This window comes from Lutra lutra, chromosome 5 (assembly GCF_902655055.1).
Source record: "Lutra lutra chromosome 5, mLutLut1.2, whole genome shotgun sequence".
Classification (NCBI taxonomy): Eukaryota; Metazoa; Chordata; class Mammalia; order Carnivora; family Mustelidae; genus Lutra; species Lutra lutra.
Window position 1 is genome coordinate 96,884,502 of NC_062282.1, and position 22,576 is coordinate 96,907,077.

The following is a 22,576-nucleotide window of genomic DNA, read 5'->3' on the forward strand; positions in this document are numbered from 1 at the left end:
TTTTCATTGATCTTTTAAGTCAAGGAGACCTTTTCCCTTTTGGCTTTGCTATTAGTCAAGTTGACCAGAGTCAGCTGCCGAAGTCTGGCTGCATCTCCCGTGTGTCATTAATAACTATTAGAATCGTCCTGCCCTGGCTTTGATGAGCACCGCTGTGTTTCCACAACCGGAAGCAATTCGATTGTAATTAAAGGGTGCCAAGGATTCCTTCCATTAGCAAACTCTGGTCACCATTCTGTGCTTGGTTTCTGGTTTCATGTTTTAAATCAGGTTCTGAGAAAAGATGAGCTTTTGCTAAAATTCTGAAATGATATTTGTTGATGATTTACGGAAAGAGACACTTCCCTGGTATGCTGGGTTGCGGTGAGTGAGTTAATGTTGGCTGCTACATCATAACCGAGGGGATCTGGTATGTTGGTTTGGTTTGTTTTTTGTTTTTTTGATTCTCTAGATGCTTTCTTTTTAAAAAAAAAATCACTTTATTGAGGTATAGTTGACCTACAAAAAGCTGTACATATTTAATGTATACAACTTGATGAGTCCAAAGGTAAGTGAATATTCATGTAGTCATCAGCACAGTCCCTGCCATACTAGAGCTGCTTGGTGTAGCCTTTCTAATCTGGTCCAGTGATGTGGAAACCCATAGTTGCTTCCGGCTCATCTGAGTTATTTACAGTCAAACCCTCCGTGGGATGATGAGGCGTGTTCTAAGCTGGGGTGTGGTATTCCTGGATGCCTGTGGTGGGCATAAACATCTGTGCTGATGCTGGCCAAGCAAGCATGACTCCTGTTCTTAATTCTGTCCTGCTCCCCTTTATCCCCCAGGACCTGCCATCTTGTATCTCCTGGAGCCCTGCATTGGAAAGGAGGAGACACAGATCCTGGCCACTCACAAGTCAGACACACAACCAGGCACTTCTGCCTTCTCCCCATCTCAGGAATGCCCAGGTCCTCTTCTAGGCTTGGACAGTTCCACGCCTTCCATTCCCTGTAGCAACTGGGCTCACAGGCTCTTCAGTCTCAGGGAAGGACCTGGGTAGAGATTCACCTCCATGGCTGCCTCTGGACTTCCGCTCCCACTCCTGAAACCAAAACTCCCCATAATAGGCCCTCTAAGTCCTAGGAGCCAGACTCTGGCTGCAAGGATTTCTTCTTCTTTATACTTCGCATCCTCCTCCAGGGGAAGGAATACTACAAATAAATATCTCAGTAAAGTGTCATGTCAAGGACACGTACATGGTCCCTTTCTACCTCCCTCCATTCCCCTAAAGAATCATGGCCAGCAGTATTAAAAAGGCATCTGCTTAAATTCTCATATCACACGCATATTTTTCCAGATTAAGAGGTTACAGAATCCAGGTTGCAGTGTTGTGAAAACTAAACACAAGGACACACTCTTAGACTTCCACATTCCTGTGCTGAGGAGTAATCACCATTATTGTTGATGGACAATTCCTTCCCATCCATTTTCTTTGCCTTTTCATGTATTTTAAACATGTTTGATCTCAGGTTTTGGACCCTTTGTTTGCTTTTCACCTATGTCTTTGCAAGCACTTTTGGAATAACATCCCATCTTATAGTCATAGCCTTGCTTACTGCCCTTTTTCATTCAGGGTTTTTAGGAGAAGAGACTGATCGTCATCATTAGTTCTCCGCCATCTCAGAAAAAGGGCCCAAAAGGGATATGCATAGAGAGGGAGAGTGAATGGTAAAAATGGCTTGATTAGAAACAGAAAACCTTCCCCAGAGAGGAGGCAGTTAATTCTAGGTAATTGTCAAGTGATCTTAAAAGGAGAGCAGTGAGTAGAGGAGCACACAGATCTTTTTGCAAAGTTCCAGCTCCTCTGTCCCCAGGGGAGGGACTGTCATGGGCCAGCCTTGGTCCTGGAGCCACCTCAGACCCCCCCTTACTTTGCTCAGTTCTGGACTTTTTCATCACTGCATTTCAGGCTGCCGTGAGTCAGACAGAACTAGGTCTTTATTGCGGGGGAGATTTTTAAAAATAGATTTTTCATTTAGTACGTAAAAAGCATTTGGAGGACAGAATGACCAAAAAAGGAGCTTTCCTAAGAAAAGTTGCCAACTCTATTTCTATTCCTGAATCTTATAAATTTTTAACAAACATTTTAAAAAGATGGGAAGGTACCTTTCTTCATTTCTATACAAATTGATTAACTTTTTCATAGATGAGTTAGAGATTAATCTTGTTGAAGTAAAATCATATCTTGCAAGAGGAGGTAGAAAACTAATCAAAGTTCTTTCTCTAAGAGGAAGTTTTCACAGTTGAAAAATGACTCATCTCTGAAGCACGGCTGTGGCAGTGAGGGCCAGGAGGATTTGGGGGAGTTATCATTCATAATTAATGTGCCATTAATTCTTCCAAACTATGGTGCCAGACATGTTGCCGATTCTTTTGCTGTTGGTTTTTTGTTGTTGTTGTTTTTGTTTGTTTGTTTTTGTTTTTTAACTAGAACACACACATTAATTATTGGTTCTGCTGGCATTTGCTGAAATAGAATAATTTTAAAAATTATTTTATGAATGGAATTATATGTTTTAGTTTAATGATGTATTATTAAATAGTCTCCCTGGGACCTCTGCTACCTTCTCATTCCCTACTTCATGTTTATCAATTATCAAATTATTCCCTTTCTAGATATCTTTATTGTCTCTTGTACTCACTTGAGAAAATGCCCTAACCTGACTATGATTCGAACAATTTGCCTATCCGGATATTGAAACTTTCAACAGTTGCATTTCTAATTTAGATGATTATATGTTAATTTGTTTCATTTTATTTCGCTTTGGGTTTTTTTTTTTTTTTAGATTTTATTTATTTATTTGATAGAGATCACAAGTAGGCAGAGGCAGGCAGAGAGAGAGGGTGGAAAGCAGGCTCCCTGCTGAGCAGAGAGCCCCATGTGGGGCTCAATCCCAGGACCCTGGGATCATGACCTGAGCCGAAGGCAGAGGCTTTAACCCACTGAGCCACCCAGGTGCCCCTGGGTTTGTTTTTTTTGTTTTTTTGTCTTTTCTTTTCTTTTGGTCCTCAGATACACAGTGTGGCTTAACTAAACAATGGAGCTATTTTAAAACTCTGGGAAATGTCTCCCTCCCCAGATTTCCTGATTGCAAACTCATAGGCACATCTCTTGGGTTCTGGTACCAGTCCTCCTTTGCCCGAAGCAGAGACATTCTTTACAAAATGCTGGGGGATTTTTGGTGGAACAGTAGAGCTGCCCATGAGAAAAAAGGAGTCAAAACAAGAAAACGATGTTCATAGTTCTATCCTTGGAGGGGGTTAGAAGACAACTCTATCTTACGAGAATTTATCACCAGGTGCTCGCTAGGTCTCCAGTTTGTAGAAAGGTGACATGACCTGTTGCTAACCGCTCATCTGCTTTCTTTTACATTATTTTAAAATATCAAAACTTTCAGATGAAAAAATACATAACAAAGGTGTTCATGTAATTTTTTTTAAGTAAAATGAGAAATGATTTTCTGTCATTTGAAGACTATAGCACCACATTTTTTATGTACTGTCCATGAGGCAGATTAGCTAATGGTTCAAAGGGTTTTTGCTCCTTACCATATAATAGTATGAGTTCAGAAACTTCGGAGCCTCCTGTTATCAGTGTCGCTAATATATGAAGACTCAGGCAGACAACTCTGTGTTATATAAGTGAGCCCTGTAATTTTATGATTATACTGTGAATGAAAATACGATGTGACCACAAAGCCAAAGGAATGACTCACGTGGTAGCTATTGACAGCTTTTATTTTGAAGATTGTTTAGCCGTGTTGTTGTTTTCATATATATTATGTTCTTTCAACAACGATCTTTAGAAAAATAAGAAGCAAAAGTAACCAGTGAAAGATTTCACATACATTCTTTCTTCAGTTCACTGACTTGTTTTCAGTAAGTTCAAGTATCATAATTCTTGTCTTGATAGGCAATTTAGTGTCATGTGGGCAAGTCCGTAAGGATCCTTTTCAGTATGGACATTTTACACAGTAGGGTGCTTTCTCTCTATAGCATTGAATTTCTACTTAGAAATGTTGTCATGTGAAGGTCAGATTCCCTAACTTTAATAAACAGGAATCCAGGAACACAATGAACAGGAACTGTGTGAGTCACTGCAGGGAATGCAGAATGAGTTTGGGTTGGTTGCCTGGTGGGTATGGTGAAGAGGTGGAGTTGGTGTGTTACTCTTGGAGCTCAGGGTACTTACTTATAAGGGCCAAACCCCAGGCTAGGGACGAATGAGGTCACCTCTTTGAGCACAGGCTGGCTCTAGGAGAAATAGGTGGCCGTGCCTGTGAGAGGCATGCCAGCAACCTCGAGGTGAGTGAAACCAGCCTTCAACTTTTCCTTAGTAAATGATGCTTTCAGAGTGCTCCAACCTGCCAAACTCCTGCCATAGTTGTAACAACTCACAGTTCCCTAAGGCCCTTTTCACACAGACACGTTCTCACACATTCTGAAAGTCTTAGAGGTCTTTCGGCAGCAAGAATGGGGGAAGATGCCAGACTAAAGGGATGACACCTTGAAAGAATAAATGCCACCAAAAAATCTTAAGAATTGGGGTCACAAGTCTATAGAAGTTGTAAATATATGTACTTTTTTTTTTTAAGATTTTATTTATTTATTTGACAGAGAGATCACAAGCAGGCAGAGAGGCAGGCAGAGAGAGAGGAGGAAGCAGGCTCCCTGCGGAGTAGAGAGCCCGATGCGGGGCTCGATCCCAGGACTCTGAGATCATGACCTGAGCCAAAGGCAGTGGCTCAACCCACTGAGCCACCCAGGCGCCCCTATATGTACTTTTTATAATGAGTTTGTTTTATTCTGAGATGTCTCATTTTGTAAATATTTCAAGTTATAAAAATGTTTGTCTCAATAGCACAGTCAGTATAGCTTATGAAACACTTTGCACCTTCTGCTGGCCAAAGTCACTTTCTGATGCGTATTACAGTACGTGCCATCAATCCTTTTCTCCAAAGCCCGTGCTCACAGACATGTTTCACATCAGAAATCTGATTTCTTTATTCTCTAATACTGAGTCAGACATCTAGAAAGAGGGAAAGAAAAAAAAAAAACATTAAAGGGAGCATGTTCCAGAAGTTTATATTTAATTTTGAAATCTGTTAAGAAACAATGGAACAAAAAAATGTGATTCATACATGCTTAAGCGCAATTCTTTTCTCTAGTTGTGTCTGTCTAGCCCAGCTGGTTCGGAGAAGGCCAAGGCAGGAGTGCCTGTTTGCTTTGGGTTATCTGTGAGTTGGGTCATTTGCCTTTGGATCCTTGACACTACCCTGTGGAGATGGAAATGTCCACAGGATGACATCTGACTTGTCTGTCTATGTGATCCTGAATACTCCATACAAGCACATCCCAGAATATGCCCTGTTTGGGGACATTGGGCTGTCCATCCATCTAGGTCAGGCTTGCTGCCTCCAGAAAACTCTCACGATCTGATGTGAAGCTTGATGGCTTGATGTCCCTGCTGTATCTCTGAACATTAGGTTATAGGCACAAAGACCTGGTACTGCCAGGATCCCCTCATCTCTTTGGCATGGATCTGTAGTTACCAAGCTCACTATTGGATGCACAGGACCAGAAGGCTAAGGTACTAATTTACAAGGATAAACATAGTCATTATTGGGACACCTGGGTGGCTCAGTCGCTTAAGGATCTGCCTTCGGTTCAGGTCATGATCCCAAGGTCCTGGAGTCGAGTCCCACATCTGGCTCCTTGCTCAGCGGGGAGCCGGCTTCTCCCTCTGTGTTCAGCTCTCCCTGCTTGTGAGCTCTCTCTCTCCGACAGATAAAAAATAAAATCCTGAAAATAAATAAATACAGTCATTATTGAGCTTGCAGAGTTCTTTTTCTCTGTCTTATAGACACTTGCACAAGATCACTGCAAGCACAGGTTCTGAAGGCAGACTGCCTGGATTTGATTCCAGTTTTGCCTCGTGCTACTCATCTGATCTTGTCAGAGAAGCCTCTACACTTCTCAGTTCTTCAGTTTTCACATCTGCTAGATAGGGATAAAAAAAAAAGTCCCACCTTACAGGATTGTCATGAAAATTAAACTGTTTCTTGGCACGTATTCAATAGTTGTCAAAGTTAGCAGTTACTATTGCTGTTTTTGTTCATGTTTGGGTATACCTCTCCATGAAGCTAGCCAGAAGGTTGCTTGGGGAGGATGGTCGCTACGTGGTTGAGATGATGGATGGCATTGGGCAAAGGGGGACCGATGCACGTGGTTTTGACAGTTGGTCTGAAACAGTGAGTGGGTGGGGCCCCTTATATGTCCCTCCACCTTGACATTGCCAGTTTGAAGCCCTTGGTCATTGCTTGGATTGACACTTGAACTTTTGATTCCGCAGCTTTTGTTTCTCTGTGTTTTTAAAAGCCAACCGATAAACCTTTGTGTTGCTACATTTTTTCTGTAACTGTTAGTATTTTCATTTGCTATCATCAAGTCCTGTCGCCTTAGATCTAGCCTCTTTACCTTTTATGTAATTCGTTGTCCTGCCCTTAGAAGTTAATTCTGTGGGTAATCTTAATGCCTCTTGTTCTAAGATCCTTGAGGGAAAGCCTCAGGGCTGCACTGTAGGTACTAAAACATCAACGCGTGAAAGAACATATGCAAGAGAGACCAAAACGTCTTATTTGGACAACTCCTGTTTATGAAGCACTTGCTGTGTGCCATGTGCTGTGATGACAGTTTCTTTACATGCATTATCTCATTTAATCTCCACCCAGGCCTCTGAGGTAGTTCGTATTCTTATCCCTATTCTACAGGATGGTGAATTGGGGCTTAAGAGGGTTGGAATTGGAAAACCGACCTACCAAGAACAAGTCCTTACATTTTATAGCATTCCATGAAATCTTAAAAAGATCTAGCTCTCTCTCTGGGATAGAATTTTTATACACCCATGTAAGTAGTAGTTAAATGTATTTCTCTGTCTAATGCAGAGTTCCGACTTTGACAGTACCCTGGTTGTGAGAGCCACCTGACCTCCCGTCCTCGGCCCTGTTTACCACTATTTGGTCATGCTGCCTTAGCAGACAGCATGTCATCTTCTAGAGCTACTCTTCTATTGCTCAGCCCACAAATGGCAAGAGCAAGGTGAATTTGCTACCCACACTGAATACTGGGTAACAAACTCACCAGTCAGCATCGTCTGGTATCTCTCCAGCCCTCCTGTCTTTACCAAGAGAATCGATGCCTTGTGGCCAGTTTCATCTTTGCAAAATGAGAGGCCCACTAAGAAAACATCAATGAATACAAATGGGGGGGGGAGACATTTGTCCAGTTAATTAAAGGAAAACATGCTTTGACTCCCAACCCCCCGCCCCACTTTTCACCAAGATAGGCTGTTCTTCCCTCCTTAGAGGGCTCCATCCTTTTCCTATGAGGAACAAATAGGGGTGGGGTGTGAGTGCTTTAAGTATGGGATGAACACACAACTAATGTTCACATCCATTTGGCAGTTTTCCTGTTGTTTCTCCATCTAGGAAACGTTTTCTTCTACTCCTGCCCATCACCACGGTTTTGACATTCCTGTCATTAACAGAATGTCATTTTGCAAGATACAGAATTAGGCACAGCTAGCAACAAAACATACTGAACAGAAAGATAATGGCTTTGTGCCGCATGACTTTTCCTCACGGAAGAGAACAAAGTGGAGCTCTGCTGTCGGCCTTACACGTGTGCGTTTGTGTTCTGACTAGAGGCATGTGGACTCAGGGACGGTTCACTCGTAGGCAGGCAGTTCTGCCAAATCGTGGTAAATGCAGAATGCTCTAGACCTGGAGTGGTGTTAAATAGTTGTGCTGCTCATCCCATGTCTGACATACATTTCTGTTGCGTGTCATGAAAGATCGGGTGTTTACAGAAACAAACTCGCCTCCCTTTTGTGGGTCGGAACCGAGCGGCCCCAAGATCCTCTGAACCAGGAAGAAGGAACAGACCCTTTGATTTTTTAATGGGTAGTGTTTAGCTCTGTAGCTAAATTACCCTACCAGACTAAAATATATCCACCAAATTAAAAGTGTCTGGGTATAGCAAGTGAAGCTGAGATTTCATTTCTGGATGGAGAAGTCTGGAGTGGGTAAAACAGCATTACATACAACAGTTCAGCTGTTCTGTATATGCCCGAGTAAAATTTAGAAGTAAGAAAATCTTACCATTGAGCTTTCTAAAGGTGTGGAGCATTTCTTAAAAGCGATAAAAGTTAGAGACCAGTAGCTACTGGAGAAAGAAGTTCATAGTAAAACTTTATTGTGGTCTTTCCTGAAAGTCAATGTGATGAGTTTACTCTGATTTGGTACTGCTGGCACTTTCTAAGGCTTTTTAAAAATTTATTTCCTCATCATTGGCCAACTGAGAATTCAATGTTATTAAATTAAATTGATTAACAGTAACTTTTGTAGTTGGACTTTGCACTTGGTTTTCTGCTCCTTAGGAAAAAATGTATCAAGTCATAACTTTCATCCATATTGAGTATGAAACATGGGAACTTAAAAAAAATTTTTTAAGTCACAAATTAGTCCATCCCCCTTCTGCAACACACACACACACACACACACACACACACAGACACACACAGCGTAAGTTTAGGGAAACATTGGTTTGTATTTGTATTTTGTTTATTCTTTTTTAACTCCCCAGTAGGTCTGTAGACTTAACCTTTGGTCCCTGTCTGCAGCTGCCCTGGGAACAACCAAAGGCTTGCATGAGTCTCAAAAGTATTTGACCCTGGCCCTTCACCCAATTATGGAACCAGGGCCACTGCTCCCCAATCTGTCTCTCTTTGCCAGTCTGATAGCCTAGCCATTGGTGGGCCCAGCCAGGTGATAGCAGCTCTTCAGCTTTGCAGGATAGATGACACCATAGATTTGAATGACTCCATACGGTGTTTTGGCCAGATCACCCTTGGAGCAGTTTCCCAAGATACAGCACATGTCTTTCAACTCCTAGATCAAAATTAATCACTTTGCCCTCCCAACATTCTCTTCACACCCTCATCCCAGGTAGGAACAGTCTTTACTTTGTGTCTTCCATGTAAGGTTTGAGCTTTTGTGTCCTCCCTGAGGAATCTTAAGTTCACAAGTCATCTGTGTCTCATTGTTGACTTTCCTAGCCCTCAGCTGTCCTTATTCAGATACATGGAAGTCTGAGGATTTCTGAGGGGCGTATGGGCTAGGTACCTCCTAGATTTTGTTGCAGATAAATTGCACTAAAAATTTTTTCTCGGGTTCCCCCACCAGTTGAATTACTTTTTACTTCTAACATTTTTAGCAGTTCAGCGCACCCTGCTTCTATAAATACCCCATCACTACCAGCTCCTCTTTGACTTTGAGCATCATGTTAAACCTCTTTTAATTCCACTGATTATCCCATTGTAATTTTATTCAAAACGTGTTATGTAGGTTGTTCCAGTAAGATGTGTCATGCCATAGATTCAGCCCCACAGTCCCATCAGTTTTTTGTGTTTTCTCAGTTATACATGGCTTTGATCAAGGAGGTAGTATTAGACTGTATTATATCATCTTGGATCAGTTGAATCTTACAAGCGACACTATGTCCTCCAAGTTAAATTATAAACTTCTTAACGACTGGAAACATCTTCAGCAAAGATTCAGTAAATATTTTTGAGTGATTAAAGTTAATTAACTAAGGATTCATCATTCAAAAATACTTACTGAATCTTTACTGAAATCATTTTTATTTTCTGCATTCTGGGTACCCAAAGAGATTTGCTAGTATATAAAATACAATGTTTGGTGTCAAGGAACTCATCCCCCCTCCTAGATTATAAGCTCCATTTAAAATACCCAGTTATGTTTACTGAACAAATGAGTGACTCCAGGCTGGGTACTCTGCTTGCCAGGATCCCTCTGAAACAATGTGGTGAATGTCAGCCCCCCATCAGCTGAGTGACCCACATACGACATTAGAGCTCACCATGTCAGCCACGTAGAAATAGCTCCGTTGCTATGTCTTGTTTTCAGACAGTCAGAAATCAGACTAAAAAGAAAGAGGATGTAAGAATATTTTATGCCAGGCAGATCTCTGAGATGAAGGGATTATTTAGAGAAAACCTATGAAATGGAAGGACAATTTGCCATGCATGGTATATACTATCAAATTCTAGTGCTTATTATTTATGGAAATAGGTCTCAAAGCTGATTGGGATTCTGTGTCTCGCTTGAAACAGCAACACATTTTGTTTTGTACCTGTCTTTCAGATTCTGCCCTTAGAAGTCAGTTACTGTGAATTATTCTTATCTCATTTATACTTGAAACACTTGGAGAATGTTTTCTTCATGTTCTTATCTCTCATAGTAGTTTGTTTGTGGGAAAGGACATTCCATTGCTATCTGTTATACCGAATAGTGTCTTCTAATATCCTCTCTTCCTCTATGAAGACAGAAAATTGGGCCAGACTTCATTACGGGTTGTCTTAAAGGATTAGATATATGTCCAAGAAGTACTGTATACAGTAATATATATTTTTTCTTGTTGATTTTCCTGAGAATTTTTTAAAGCTTGGGAGACCTATGCCTTCTTCTAGGTATGTAATCAGCCCCAATTTTTTGCTCATAGGTGAAAATAGTGTGAACAGCTATTCATTTCCATTATAATTAATGCCTTGAAAAAGGAGTTTTTCCACTAATGGGAAAGTTAAGTCTGAGTATCCAGCTGATAACATCAGTTGTAGTCATTATTACATTCCCTGAATGACTGTGGGAACTAGGTCATGGTGTTGGTGCAGTTACGCTGAGCCTGGTAGCACTCAGGCTTGGTTGTCCCCCCACGACGGGCACTGGCTCTTTCTCCTGTTGTTTGGTGCTGTACAAGACAGCATGGACTGGCATCATGCTCACATTGAGTTTGCGAGCCATTTTTGATAAAAGTTAGTTTTTAAATAAAATATTTAAACTATATTTTTGTAAACTATATTATTTTATATTATTGTAAACTATAATCACAGGAGTTGATGAGCATATCAGCTTAACTTCCTAACTGGCCTGCTGACTTTCTCCTTTGGTTACTTCAATCTAGTAGCCTAAACCTTCCTCTTTAGACAAAAGTCACATTATGTTTGGAACCTTCCAGCACCATTCCTTTTCACCTGGGCTAGCAACTGAGACTTCACACTCTGGCCTCGCATGCTGCTACAGATCTGTCTCTGCCCTCTCTCCACTATCTCTTTGGCCACTTGCTGCTGCCTCACTCAGCTCCTGTCTCAGGGCCTTTGCTTCTCTTTGTGAATGCTGGTTGCCTCTTCCTTCTGGTCTCATTCACTCCTCACCTCTCCAAGAGGCCTTTCCTGACCACCTCTGTACAACTGAGATGGCCCATATCAGCACTCCCCACTCCCTGTCCTACTTCCTATTTTCTTTTCCTCCATCGCTATCTCTCTCACCATAAATGTCCTCACCATCTCCCATAGTATAGTATAAGTTGTACTCATTTACTGTGTTTACGGTCTGCTTCTTTCTCCAGAAAGGAAGTCCCTGGAGGGTAGCAGGGATTTTTACTAGTTAGAGTATATCTAGCATGTACTAGGGACTCAAAAAGTAATTTGTTGAATGAATTACTGAGAGACTAGGAGGACTGATTTACATCAGAGGGACGTAAATCTTCTAGGAGAAGACAATAGTATGAAGGCAGAAGTGAAGATGGGGACAGAGCAGCCTCTGAAGGAATAAGCAGGATTTGGGGGAAGGTGTCCACAGATTTTAAGGAAGATTTGCTTTATGGTGCTTAATATAATTTTTGTTTCAAAATACAGCCTCAAAGATACTTCCCAAGGCTTTTGCTTTCCGATTTGCGAACACATAGAAGTGATCTTTTCGTGTTGCAGAAAAGGAGAAAGAAATGTCCATGATATATATAATTTCAGTGTGTTTTAAGAATTCTAAAATTTGCTTCAAGTGAATAATCTAAAAAAGGAATGCATTAGACCCATATATTTATGTTGCCATGGTTAAATCTCAAAAACATATGTTGAGTGAAAAAAGTAAGTTGCAGAATACCTATAATTTATAGTATGAGCTAAAGTGTAATTTATACAAAAGTCAAAAAACACGACTGTCCTAGAAATATAAAATGACCGTATGTTAAAGATTTTATTTGTTACTAATTAATGAGGGTAGCAGTAACCTATTAAAAAAGATTAAAGGATTGTGAAACACACACACACACACACACACATATATATAATAGGAGTGATGACATGAATTTGCCAGTAGGTGCAGAACTGGTTAATATCTTGTAGGACAGTGCTATTAAGTGTTCAGGATCATCTCTCCATGGAGATTATGAGTTATGTCTGTACCATACAAAACTCATTTGCATTTTATAAACAAGAATCCCTGCCTTACTACCAGTTTTCTACAATTTAACTTCTCCCCCTACAGAGTTTTTAAATAGTCTAGTCAATAGAAAGACCATGGAAGCTGTCCATTCTTAGAGAATCAGGTAGTCCCTGGGAGGGGCGGGGGGCGGTGGTCCACTGTATAAAGCCTAACAAGCCATTGAAAGGCAAGCCATTCATCCCTTTTGTGCAGTCCCCCATCTTTGTCATTTCTTCCTGGTATGGGAAACCACTAGTGAAACTGTGAACATGTACAGAGGTGTTGTTCATCTGATGCACGTGTGTGTGGTCAAGTTCCAAAAAAGATATAAGCCACAATTTTTAGTAGTTCTCTGGTTGGGGAGTGGAAAAATATTGATTGGTTTGCATGTCCAAGGGTACACTTCCCCCTCTCTCTACTATGTGATTAGGAACAAATAGGACAAAATGATACGGTTCTTCATGCCAAGTTGTGGAGATTAATATTTTTCTATATTTTCTCTATTTTTAAAACATCTTAGACAAAAGAAAAATAAATGTATCACTCTTTTTCTCCCTTGGTGTAGCCTGTTCATTGTACAGTGAGGGAAACTGAAGCCGGCCCAGTTTATAACATGTAGTCAGCTGAACCCCGTGAGCTGGACCATTTGTCTCCTAGTCATGCCCACTTTCCTCCCCTGGAGCTTTCCTTTTCACTGAAGGAATATTCAAATGTTCTGATTCTATTAAGGTATTCAGAAGAACAGATGTTCACATCCAGTAAAGCTTTGGTCTCTAATTGGTCTACTGTGCATATTTATCCGATTTTTCATCAAGATGAACTAATAAATTACAGCCTAGCATCCGAGTTCCTGGGGCCCTCCCCCTGCAGTCCACTGCGCGATCACCACCCCTCAGTCATGGCTGTTCATACGTCATCCTGAGCTTTGGCCTCTCAAATCAGCTCGGAATGTTAGAAATTACTGCCTATTGGGGTTTCCCCTCTGCCATGTGTCGTGCTATGGTCAGACGTGATGAGTGTTCATGTCTCAAAATGAGTGTAATTTAAAATGAAGCTGGAGCTCAGCTACTCAGAACAGTTGCAAAAGGCTATACTCTGGTGGGCCTTCCACTTTTATACACCTGGTTGGGGATAATTAGTAGGTTCTTTGGCCAGGAGAGATGTTGACAGATTCAGATGTGAAAGGTTTGCCGGTCCCGCCAAGCCCTTCATTGGAACCCTCAGCATAGGGACAACCTGCGCAGATAAAGAATATTATTGCTTTGGACCCAAGATATGTACATCACATTCCTCTCTTCTCCTTTGCAAGGCAGCCCACATACCACTCTAACCTCACTTTTGAGTCAGGCCTGACTTAGATGGTAAAATGCAGGCCCTGTCTCAGGGCACCTGGGTGGCTCATTCGGTTGGACATCTGCCTTCAGCTCAGGTCATGATCACAGGGTCCTGGGATCGAGCCCTGCATTGGGCTCCCTGCTCAGTGGAGAGTCTCCTCTCTCTCTTGCTCTCCCTCTGCATGCTCTCTCTCTCTCAAATAAATAAAAAAAACTTCGAAAAAAAAAAAAATAAGATACAGGATCTGTCTCTTTAGCTTCCTGGCAAGTGGGAGGCTCTGTTGGTGTTCTTTAGGAAATGGACCAGCTCCTTGTAGAATGCTTTGTGATGGGAACAGTGAACTCGGAGCAGGAGGCGTGCCCTGTGCAATCCTCACTTCACCTGCCAGAGCCAAAAACCAGGCAGACAAAACAGTTCTTTTTGTGCTAGCCTGGTGTCATCCTACAGTATGTCCACACCCTGTGCCCATCTAGCTGTCATGTTCCTCCAGGTCATTCTGTCTCTCCCTGCCTTGCCTCCCAGCCCCACCCACCCCGAAGTACTTCCATTGTCTTTCCACTTCCCATTCTTCTCAGATCCCAGGTCCACGGTCAGCAGTATTTGTTGTACTATATGTGTGTTGCGTGTGTATAGTTTGTGCATGGGTGGAGGAACCAAAGAATGAAGTAAAGAGAAGTACTTTCTCAGCATCATCATTCTCTGTCCTGGTCTACTGTTTGCCTTGGTCTCAGGTTGTCTCTGGCTGCTGCTTGGGCTCAGTTCCGATTTTGCAAGTAAAGAATCTATGTCATTGCGTCACCTTCCAAACTGATGGCACAAAGTATGCATGTGCTGCAGAGGTGGCATGCCTCCCTGTGTTGCTTCAGGCGGAGAACCAAAGAGGCGAATGTGCCTCTTTGGGTATTCCTGTGTTTGGCTCCCACATCCAAGCAGAGTCAGGGGAAAGGGCTTCCATTCCTTTCTGAAGAGTGGAGCGGAGAGAATGCACTATGGGATGCAGAGCTGAAACTTGAGTGTATGACCGTTCTTCAGTTTGACTTCTGCAATCCTATGACCTTTGTTCCAAAGGCCAAAAACTGGAGACAGTTCTACAAGCTTAGACGAGGATCAGTTTTAAACAAGTTGAGTTTTCTGCTGCGGTAGAAGTGGTAGTTCTGTCTTACCTAGCAGGACATCCCCTGTTTTTTCCTGGGATGACCCTGCTTGAGAAAAAGCAAGGAAGGCTGAATGGACTCAGTCATGCTGGGGATAAGGAATGAACCTGGATTTTGTCCATGGGGCAGCGTATCAACCTCCTCTTTCTTCACTTTATGGATTAAATGAGTGTGGCATAGTCACCACCATGTGGGGAGCTCATTTTGTGCTTGGATACCATGTGCCTCTCAGGTGCTGAGAGGTCCACTCAGCATTTTGTACCCGTGTCATCACTGTGGGCTGTGCCAGGTGCAGTGGCGGTATAGATAGTGAATGCTCATGGGTCCTGCCAGCTAAAAATTGTTTTACTATGGGTTAAAATCAGATTTTGTTTTAATTCATTTTTTTTTTTTAACTAGGCTCCATCCCCAGCGTGGAGCTCAGTGTGGGGCTTGAACACACAGTCCTGAGATCAAGACCTGAGTTGAGCTTAAGAGTCGGGCACAATTGACTGAGCCACTCAGGTGCCCTTAAAACCAGATTTCAATTCATTCATTGGGAACCAGGTACCTAGAGCAATAAAATGAGGTGATGACAGAGGTATTGGAAGCAAGCTGTATTGAGATTGGATGAATGCCAGTGTCCCCCACTCATGGAAAGTTGTCTACAGAATATCACAGAGGACCCCACGATTTTATTTTATTTTATTTTTTAAATATTTTATTTATTTATCTATTTGAGAGAGGGAGAATGAGAAAGAAAGAGAGAGCATGAGAGGGGAGAGGTCAGAGGGAGAAGCAGACTCCCTGCCGAGCAAGGAGCCCGATGTGGGACTCAATCCCCAGCCTCCGGGATCATGACCCGAGCCAAAGGCAGTTGCCTAACCAACTAAGCCACCCAGGCGCTGGGACCCCAGGATTTTAAAAGCACTAATATTACATTTTATATATATACACACACACACATACATATACATATGCATATATACATATATACATATATATTACATATATACACATATGTATATATGTGTAAATATATATGTATTTACATATATTAGATATAATATTACATTATATATATATATATCAAGAATTAGGTATTTTGGGGTTAAATACAGTATAAAATTCCTCTTTACCCTAAGGATTTTAGCAATAAATAAATTTATTTGTGAGGCCAAGACACTACTTCATGAGTATGGAGATTTTATTCATAGGAATCTGTATTTTTATAAAGTCTGGTTTTGTATTTCATGTTTAAAAGCTTCCTGTTTGATTGTTGAGAGATTCAAGTCTATTTAATTTTAATACTTTCTCTACCTTCATGCTCAAGATCATAGAGAGGTTAGAGAAGACCGTTTCAACTTTGATTGCTCGTAGCATTTGTCAATAAGATATGCCTCTGATTATTTAAGTTTTTGTATAAAACCTGTTCCCTGTGCCTTGTTTTTAACTTTTTCCTTGTTCCCATATCATAGATGAAGAATCCTTTTTCTTTTGCTCTAAATTGCATTCATAATCATTAGTTTGTAAAGATGACTGTCTTTTTAGAGAGTAGGCAAAAAAGGATGAATGTAATTTAAACTTAACATATTTTTATACTTTGTATTTTAATATTTTTTAGAGTAAGCAAACAAGTATATTCTATTTCCAGGTTTTATTTAGAGATTTCTTTGTGATTTTTTTTTTTTTTAGTCACATTTTTAAAATCAGAACTTTCCTGCCTTTTCTTGGTAGGCTTTAAGTAACTGACATAATTTGAAAATTTCTTTTTTCTTTGTTTTAAATTTAAATCATTGTCTATTTATTTTGCCCATAGTAGTGTACTAGTCATTCTATATGTCTGTTGGGAAGATTCAATTTTTTTAAGGTTTTCTTCAAGAAATGCCATTTTTTAGATTTTAAGTTCTTATGTTTCACCTGTATCCCTCATTAGGTTACTATTTCTATTGATTTACATTTCTTACTGAAAACTTTATTTATGTATATGAACATTAGTAATTGAATGTCAAGAGAAAATCTTCATAAGTGATTTAGATCAAATACTAAATGTAAAAAAATAATATAGCCATCTTTCTAGCAGTTAACTCATATTTCAGTCAATTTGGTTAAGTTAACAAATAACTTAGCTGAGATTTCCAGGGTATAAATCTGTCATTTGTAATTTCTTTTATTAACATTAACAAGTTGATATGTTTACTATTCCTGTATTGGAATGAAAGAAGACATCAATTTGAATTAACACTAAATAAATTATAAAGTATCTTTTTAAAACAATCATACTATCTGATTTAATGATTATGAATTTTGAATTTAATAGGTCATATATAGTTCTTGATAGATGAGTTGATAGTATCACAGTCCACCTTTATAATTAAGTATCAAGGGTCTATTCTTTTTTTTTTTTTTCAAAGATTTTATTTATTTATTTGACAGATAGAGATCACAAGTAGGCAGAGAAGCAGGCAGAGAGAGACGAGGAAGCAGGCTCCCCGCTGAGCAGAGAGCCTGATGTGGGGCTCGATCCCAGGACCCTGGGATCATGACCTGAGCTGAAGGCAGAGGCTTTAACACACTGAGCCACCCAGGTGCCCCTCAAGGGTCTATTCTTAATCAGCAATTTCTTAAGGCTGACTAAACGTGATCTTAATTACACTCACAGAAATGCCAAGGGATGTTGATTGTTTCGGTAAGGAAAATAAAATGATGCAGCCTGACCTTAACAAATTATAAATAAAGGGAATGTTGACAAATGATAATAAGCAGCAAACTTTTAAGGGAGAGGATTGGTTCCCAAGTCAATATTGCTGAAAGAAATTGAGTTTGGTCTTTAAATGTATTATTTGAATATTGAGAAATGTTCCTTTCAAATATTCTATGCAAAGTCTCAAATATGTCCATGGTATCTAATTTGGAAATCATGTGAAAACTTCTCTTTGAAGTGCCTGTTAAAACAGGTAAATTCTGAACTCAAGAAGAGATTATGATAAACCTTCAGTGGTAGTTGAGGGCAGCCCAAGTGTAGGAGGGTAGAATGACAGTGCCCTGAACCTTATTATAGGTGAATTCGGTGGGGTAACCTGCTGGCTTTTACTCCCCTTTTTCTCACTGCTTTACTGCTAATAGAGAATACAGTGCCAGTCTGCGCTGAAGGAAAAGTACATGAAGGGGAGATAATTTTCGCGTCATCATCAGCCAGTTTCGTGTTTATCTTATTCTTTGCTGCTTGTGAGAGTTGTCTGCGAATCCAAATACGTATTTTATAACTTGGTCCAGGCAGAAACAGGAAAATGTAGTTGTCCTTTGCCTGAATGTAGCAGGTTGCTTCTATTGAGTGCATACCCAGGATAAAAAGAGTAGGTAGTGTGCCTTTGGCAAAAGGCTTTCACTATTATTGTAATATCAACTAGGGTCCATTTTTATGATTCCAAAATATTTACCTTAATGAGGAATTTGAATGGAGTATTCAAGATGAAAAATGAATCAGTAGTGAAATACATCTTGGGCATCGGCTGCTCTATTGACAAAAGGCACAAATAGGAAATTTGTCTAAATAATTAGATTTTTAATTAGTGAATCATTGTAAGATGAATGTCACTGCGCTTCACTGCAAGTAATTTTGTATTAGAAATTTCATGTCAACAGAGGTGCTACCTGTGGTTTGCTGATTTGAATCATTAATTTATCACTTGGGTGTATGGCGTGTCACCTCTTTGCAGTCGGGAGCAGAAAGAAGGCATTTAATTACAACTCACTGGTGGTGAAACATATTGATGGTGTTATGCAATATGAATACATTATATTTTCTAATATTCAGGGAGCAGCCACCCCTCAAATATTAGTGAGTGCGTGTTAACTTGCAAAGCTTTAAGCCACAGCCTGAGCAGATAGGTTGCTGAACCTCTAGTATCTGTGTATATTGAATATACCTGGACATTAGTGACGTTATATGTGCTTTTTAAAACTTTGATTTTGTTTTTCCTTTTCACAGTTGCCGAACAAGCAACCGGAAAAGCTTGATAGGCAATGGACAGTCACCAGCACTGCCTCGACCACACTCACCTCTCTCTGCTCATGCAGGTAATGACTTACCCTTTCTTGAGTTGTGTCTTCCTTCTTCTTGCTGGTTCTTAAAATAATCCGAGCATTTTTAAATTCAGGTGTGTCTTTCCCGCTTATCTTGGTTTTCCTTTTGTTTTATCAGTACTTTGTTCTTTCTGATAAGTTAGCCCAAACCTCATCCTCTCTTTCAGAGTGTTGGGCCAGTGAAATTGAGAATTTTTTTTTATATGGGATCCTTTTTCAGTTATTGATTTCTCCATTTCTAAATCTGTGGATCATGCAAGACAGGTTTCCATGTTGGGATTATCTCTGGGGAATGCAGATGTGTTAGTTCACATGAAGAGGATCAGTGTTCAGAACTCTAGAAAAGGAAAAATACCTTTTTCCCTGCCCTTTTAAGTTCTCCACTGGGAACCTCCTAACCCAAGACAGATTAACAAGAGAAGAGCAAACACATTTATTTAATGAAGATTTCTGTGACACAGAAGCCTTCATGAGGGAATGGAAACCCAGAGACATGGTTGACCTGAGTGAATTGATGCTAGGTTTGAGGAAGAGTGAAAAGTTGTGCAAGGACAGGGCAGAAATGAGCTAACTAGTAAACCGGGGCAAATTGAGCAAGAGCTGTACATTCACAATCCTCTATCCATTGTTTTCAGGAATCAAGACGCTCCTTTGCTTTAGGTGCACATGCACAGAACCTTCCTGCACATGCCATTTCTCCTATTTCTTCAGCTTAAAACACTGTTGGTCAGGATGCCATATTTTGAGGCCACGTGTCTTAACCTCCTTCAGAACCATTCAGCATTTATTCTCCCTAAAGTTAAACTTACCCGTTACTTACATTCCCTGTTACAAATAATGCTGCTAGTAACAGTCTAGGATATATCTTCTCTAGTATGTGTGCAAGAGTTTATCTCAGGTTTTGCCTGGAAATGGCAGATATAACTTATTTATTACATCTATAATCATTATAGGGATAGTGAATATTAAGATATGAGTCCTTGGCCTCAAGTACCAATTATAAGCAAGGTATAGCCATATTAGAAAAACTGTGTAGTGAAGATTACTATGAATGTTGGGTTGGTTTTTTTTTTTTTTGTTTGTTTGATTGCTTGTTTTTTGGGGGGGGTTTTGTGGTTTTTTGTTTGTTATTTTTAATTATCTGTGATGTTGCAAGGTAGAGAAGGGTTAATTCCAACCAGGAAAGTATGGGAGAGTTTGAAGGAGCCACTTAGTCAGGATGCTGAAAGCCAAGCAAGACTCGGGCTGGTAGAAATGGGGTGAGAGAAGGGGAATTACCAGTGTAATTCTGGAGTGGGGCATGCTTGTTGGATTGTAAGAAAACATGAAGGTGGAAAAAGAGGTGAAAGAGAGTACAAGGGATTTGGATTTTGATTGCCTTTCAAGGATTTGAGGAGGATCTGTGTTTTGAGAAGCTGTCTTGAGGATTGTGAAGGATGACGGGTGGAAAGGATGAGTAAGCCCTAAATCATTGTACTCTCGTAGAAGCTCTAACCCCAGTGGGCTTTCAGATGATACTCATTTCCTATTTAAAAATAAGACTCTGCCTCTTTCCTGAAGGCAATCCTTTTGCTCAGGGGTTGCTTTCAAATTGAGATTGGGAGTTAACAGTAACAGGTTTGGGAGAAGAAACAAGAGAGAGAGATAGTTGCCCCTTTGGAACAAAACTTTATTTTCTCTTTAGTGATAAATAAAAGATGGCAAAGCAAAAAAGGTAAAACAAGAGTTGATAAAATTGTGATACTAAAGCAAGACCACTGAAGTTCAGAGATAACATTCTCAGGTAGAACTTGAGAGAAACTCTTGCACATATACACAAGAGGGCATGGTCGAGACTCCTCGTAGCCACACTGTAATAGCGAAACATCTGAAGCCCCCTAAGTAGCTTTCGGTTGAAAAATGGGTAAATGAGTTGTGGCATAGTCCTCACAGAACACTGTGCACAAAGGAAATATTAACACCACACCTGTCTGCATGGACGCAACTCTGAGAGTGTTGGACAGCAAAAGCCAACTTGCAAAAAAAGTTAGTTGAAACCATTCATGTAAGGTTAGCATGAAGCTATAAACAGTATTTTGTTTAGGGATACCCACATATACTCTTAAACATGTATATACATTTCTTTTAAGAGCCTAAAGGAAAACATAATCCTTTTAAAGACTGATTTCAGGGGCGCCTGGGTGGCTCAGTGGGTTAAGCCGCTGCCTTCGGCTCAGGTCATGATCTCAGGGTCCTGGGATCGAGTCCCACATCGGGCTCTCTGCTCAGCAGGGAGCCTGCTTCCCTCTCTCTCTCTGCCTGCCTCTCTGTCTGCTTGTGATCTCTGTCTGTCAGATAAATAAATAAAATCTTTAAAAAAAAAATAAAAAAATAAAAAAAAAAAAAAAGACTGATTTCATGGTAGTAATTACCTCTGAGAAGGTGTGAGGGAGATATCGCTGGGGGAGGGGGAAGCAGTTGGTAATAGTGGATTTCCACAACTCCTTGATGACCACCCAGCTAATTCTGTCATTAGCGTTTATACCATGGAGATGTATATTTACATTATCGTTAGAACAGTGAAAGGTGACAGAGGGGCAAGCAAGGCCAAATACCTACTTGGGGCTGGAATTCTATCTTTTTTTTTTTTTTTACGAGTTGCAGTCTTGGGGCGCCTAGGTGGCTCAGTCAGTTGAGCCGCTGCCTTCGGCTCAGGTCATGATCTCAGGGTCCTGGGATGGAGTTCGCATCGGGCTCCTTGCTCAGTGGGGAGCCTGCTTCTCTCTCTGCCTGCCTCTCTGCCTACTTGTGTGCTCTCTCTCTCTCTCTGTCAAATAGATAAATAAATAAAATCTTTAAAAAAAAAAAAGAGAGTTGCAGTCTTATTTTTTTAGAGAGAGAACAAATGCACATGTAGGGCAGTGGGGGAAGGCAGAGGGAGAAGGAGAGAGAGAATCTCATTCAGACCGCACACCCAGCATGGGGCCTGACGCAGGGCTCGTTCTCATGACCCCGAGATCATGACCTGAGCTGAAGTCAAGAGTTGGATGCTCAAGCGCCTGAGCTACCCAGATGCCCCTGGAATTGTTTCTTTACATTCTTCCTGAAGAGTTGTGGGAATATATACAAGTGCTAAGTGTATCATGAATTTTATTTCTTATGTGTAATTCAGTAATGATTAAAAACTTCAATCCTACTCCTCTCTGTAGTGTTCTGTAGTAATTGTACCCTAGTTTATGTGCCCGCTGATGAGTCTTTTATTGCTGTGATTTTCTTCAGTGCTAATATTGAGAGTAGAGAAAATGTGGTGAAGACTTTAATGATCCTTTTAATTATTTTTCTTTTTCTCTATGTAGACTTAGCTTGAATTCTTTTCTCTTCAGACATAATCAGAGGAGTGGGCAGAGAGAAGCCTGTCTATCAGGTTCTGACAGCATTTTCCCTCAGGTCGAAGAGCTAACAGGTTTTTATTTGCTCAGAACCTGTAGAACTCTGTCAGACTTAATTTGTGAGACATGGTATTTATCACAATCTGGTAGTTTCCTATTTATGTATAATAAGAGGAGGAAAATGTAAATTAAATAAAGACCAGTCCTCCTGTCTTGATGATGGTAAATGCCTGCCCACTCACCTTGCCTCATCGCCTCTTCCTTCCCGTTGCTGTC

The 22,576-nt window shown here is 40.6% G+C and overlaps 1 protein-coding gene across 13 annotated transcripts in view; it reads left to right on the forward strand.

The window, feature by feature from the left end:
- MAST4 (microtubule associated serine/threonine kinase family member 4) overlaps positions 1-22,576 on the forward strand; it is a 568,037-nt gene that overhangs the window by 423,007 nt on the left and 122,454 nt on the right. For all 13 annotated transcript variants that reach the window (XM_047728882.1, XM_047728886.1, XM_047728883.1 and 10 more), the window contains one exon: positions 18,838-18,926. In XM_047728882.1, the coding sequence (XP_047584838.1) occupies positions 18,838-18,926 (89 nt within the window). The remainder of the gene's footprint in view (positions 1-18,837; positions 18,927-22,576) is intronic.